The sequence below is a fragment of the Scomber japonicus genome, chromosome 10 (genome assembly GCF_027409825.1).
Source record: "Scomber japonicus isolate fScoJap1 chromosome 10, fScoJap1.pri, whole genome shotgun sequence".
NCBI lineage: Eukaryota > Metazoa > Chordata > Actinopteri > Scombriformes > Scombridae > Scomber > Scomber japonicus.
In genome coordinates, this window is record NC_070587.1 from 11,071,624 (window position 1) to 11,075,650 (window position 4,027).

Below are 4,027 nucleotides of genomic sequence, written 5' to 3' on the forward strand. Positions count from 1 at the left end.
CTGTACCTCTGCAGGGAAGACGTGTGTGTGTGTGAGGGAGAGAAAGCCTAGAGAGAGTGTGTGTGTCCGTCTCCCAGAATGGCACCCAAATAAGTTTTAGCAATCCTTCCCAAGTCCAAATATGGTCAAATAAGCTGCGGCTTTAGGGATTTTGGCATGGGTGAGTTCAAAGACAACAAGATGGCGAGTTGACATCAAACAGCATAGCTCCAATCTCTCAAACGTGGGTGAGTCAGAGAACGATGAAGGACAAAAACACTCTTTACAGACAGTGAGTCAGAGCCACTGCGCCAATCAGAGGCACTAATCCAAAACATACCAACAAACATTTCATCTGTTTATTGAGGAATGCATAGACGTGTCGTTATAGCGTCAGCACGTGAAACTTGTACATGTATCTATCTCTTCATGCATGTTTCATAAGACAGGAGAAGTTCAGTGCTCGGGCGGCAAAGGAGAGCATGTCCGTACGTTAAAGTTGATCTCGCTGGAGTTGCATGAGTCTGAGTGGACGGAGGACTGAGAAACGGATGGGCAAGGGGAGGAGGAGGAGGAGTGAGGAGTGGGCTCCTGGTGGTGCAGAACTCGGGCCAGAAGGGTTGACCTTCCCTCCTCTGCTCCCTCTTGCTTTCTGTCCACCTCCTCTTTATCTGTACCTCCTGCATCCAGAGGAGCAGAGGAGGTGCTGCTGCTGATGTTGTGTCTGTCCCTGCAAGGAGGAGTAGGAGGAGGAGCAGGACCCCAGTTCTCGTTTAAGAGGGGGAGTGTGTGGGCCGGAGTGGCCCAGGATTCCTGCTCTTCATCTTTAAACTCCCACTGCTCCTGACAGCTGAAGCTGGGTTGCTCCTGTGAATCCTCCCAGCCATCTCCTCCCTTCAGATCCTCAAGGTCCTCAGGCGTCTCTAGTCTGAGGACTTCACGGTCCCTGTTCTCGTACAGCAGCGTGGCGGCGCAGATGAAGATGAATAGGCCGACTCCCATGACCACGGGCCCAGCCAGTTTCATCCTCTCAACGTGGGTAGTGCCGCGGCCACCCACAGGCTTTGGTACAGCAGACACGTAACCCGCCACCGCCACACCCATCCCCACCAGCACCACCGCTACACCCAGCATGAGCCACACACCCGGGGCCGAGCGCAGGTGCAGTTTGGTGGGGAGGCCTTTGCCTTCCATCAGGTGCCTGTTGCATGCTGGGAGGCAGACAGGTGAGGACTGGGTTGAGGTGGGGCTGCAGGCAGGACTGGCTGCTGTCATCCTCTGGCTTCAGACTGCACAGAGAAGAAAACAGAAGAGCAGAAACAGGAGAGTTACACAAGAAAGTGTTGAGTGCAGCATCATAGGGGAACCGCTGGTGGTGTTGGAGGGAAGATAGTTTACTCTGCATTGCACACAACAGGAAATAGCTGCTTTAATAAGACGTGGTTGAGTTAATGAGATCCCTTTGCAGCTCCTCCAGTGTCTCTCTGGAGCAGCATAGACTCTCCTGTAAGAACTGCAGCAACCCGGACTGAACTGTTACTGAACCACTCATTCATTACCATGAGAATAAGGAAGACTGACCCCCCTCAGGACCTCATGATTTCACTACGATCTCACTGCAGTCACGAGAATGGGGTCACATTACGCTAATTGCTCCAACTGAACTCATAATTTAATTTCCCCCGAAGCGAGTGAACATAACAGGCGACCCAAGCACGCAAAGTGAGACGATACATTGCCTGTCAAGTCCTATAAGTGCATCTTTAATCTTACATTTTTGAAATCATTTTGCGCGGCAGCACTGTTGCCTCTCTCGCTGCAGTTCACTGTCCGGTTATTTTTAACGCAGTCAGTAAGAAATCAGATTGAATACTTGCTTTGTTTTGGTGGTAAATCCGAAGCAGGAAAAACTGGCTCCTCGGCATCCTCAAAATAAATAACCATGAGTTGCGTTATTCGTCCCACTCCTCCGTGTTTCTGCGCCGTGTCTTCTCCTCCACTTTGATTTGCGGTTAAATCCAGACTTTCATCTAATTCCTGCTCACATTAAGACATTTTTTCCATCTCTCACTGCGTGCGTCAGTGCGTGGCTGCTACTGCTGAGGCTGAAATGAGGCTTTTATAGTAAGTAACAGTCTTACTCAAAGTGGTGCAAAGCTCCTCTGCTCCTCTCTCGGTCTCCCTAGCTGCTTGTGCGCCTTTGCAGCCTGTGTTTTGATTTGTGTGTGGAGAGGAGAGGAGGGGTCGTGGGAATCTGAGGCTGGTCCAACGCCAGTCCCACGGTGAGCCCAGTTATTCTTAGTGATCACCAGCCAGCCATCAAGTGTTTCCTGAAGTTATAGAATTAGACTATCATTGCAGAGTTGATTCCTCACAATCAAAACCTCCACAGAATAAGAGTAAATCTATATGTGGCACTTTAAAAACATATAGGCCTACTTGTGCTGATTTAATACTGCAGGATCTGTCATTTCAACAACATCACTATTAAGAAATGATGAGGTCACGTTGACAGTGAACAGTTAACAGCCAATAGATAATCAATCGATGAATGTTAAAGGATAGTTCAAGTTGGTCTTAAAACAACAGTGAGATGTCCACATGAAGACTGAAAGTGGTTTTCCTGGCTGTAATCACTCCTGTTCTTACTGAGTGGATTTAACATCTCGTAAGCGATGGGGGACCAAAACCCACTATCTTTGTTTTGTATGAAAATGTATCTGAGTTAGTCAAATAAAGTGGATATCTTCCAAATTCTTAATTCGCTCATGTTTTCCCGTTCAGCTGCAGAGGAATGATTGTACTAAAAATAGATAATCTGGCACTAAAGACACAGTAACTTTGAAATAGATCCACTTGATTTGACTCTTTGGGATGACTGATGTCTCATATTAGCTTGAAAAAAAAGTAAATGCATTTTGTCTCCCATTACTTAAACTTTAGTTTTGACTACTGCTCTTCAATCCTGCACTGATAAATACTTAAAAGTGTTTTAACTATTTATTCCACTGAAAAGAGGACCTAGGTAAAGTGTGCACTGTGTATGTTAATACAATTAAATGCTCTTAAAAGGAGTGTGTGGAAGATTTTAAACTGTTTATAAATCGTTTAAATCTACTGAACATGATGGAAACTATGTTATCCTATATTAAAACTGATATTAATAATCACCTTTAAATCTGTTTACTAAAACATGAAGTCTGATATAGTGTAGTAATCAATTTATCAATATTAGGTATTATACATGTTTAATAGTGTCAGTTAAAACAACATGTCAACAGGGTTAAAGCTCTGCAACTACAAATTATTTATAATTAAGATGTTTTCTAGTACTTTAGAGTTTTAGATTCTTTGGATGATTTTTCTAACCATCAGACACTGGATTTATTTCTGTATGGTATGAAAATCAATTAGCAGATGCATGAAACTTGCTTGAGTCGTGAAATTCATCACAGTGTCTAATCTGTTATTATTTCTAAGTACTGCACCCAGATCGCTCACCCATGTGGGTCAGGTCTGGGCCACTTCTGGTAGTCAGTTCCGGCAGCTGCATGTCACGTGGCCCATATGCAGTTAGGGTTTTGACTTGTTGTGCTATATGGCCCTAGGTGGTTTGTGGGTGGGTTTTGCCTTTTTGCATGTGGGTCACATATGAGCAATACATAGTTTGAGAGTGAGTCGCTACACCATTACAGCATTCTGTCTAAAAAAGACACACTTATTACACGTTATTTTACAGAAATGTGAGCCACAGAGCTTCAGAGAACCTCATATTAATGTTTAGAGCATTTCATTTGAAAAAAATGAAGTACAATTGCATAGCTGTATGCTTATATAGCTGAGCTTATGATCCAATGTAAAACTTCCATCATAACATTTTGAGATTAAAATTTTAATGATTTTTTGGTTTTAAAGATTTAAAACTAATGAAAGTGAATTAAATACATACATATATATATATATTATTATTTTTTTTATTTGCTGAATCATTTTTATGTAATTGCGGTGGCTTAAGGCGAGTTGTGGATTTAACAGTCGTCATATAATG

The 4,027-nt window shown here is 43.6% G+C and overlaps 1 protein-coding gene across 1 annotated transcript; it reads right to left on the reverse strand.

Moving 5' to 3' along the window:
* Positions 1-366: 366 nt before the first annotated feature.
* On the reverse strand, positions 367-1,254 carry LOC128367033 (uncharacterized). Its single transcript, XM_053327825.1, has one exon. It carries the CDS (start codon positions 1,252-1,254, stop codon positions 436-438), a length of 819 nt encoding a protein of 272 aa, XP_053183800.1. The 3' UTR covers positions 367-435.
* Positions 1,255-4,027: the final 2,773 nt, after the last annotated feature.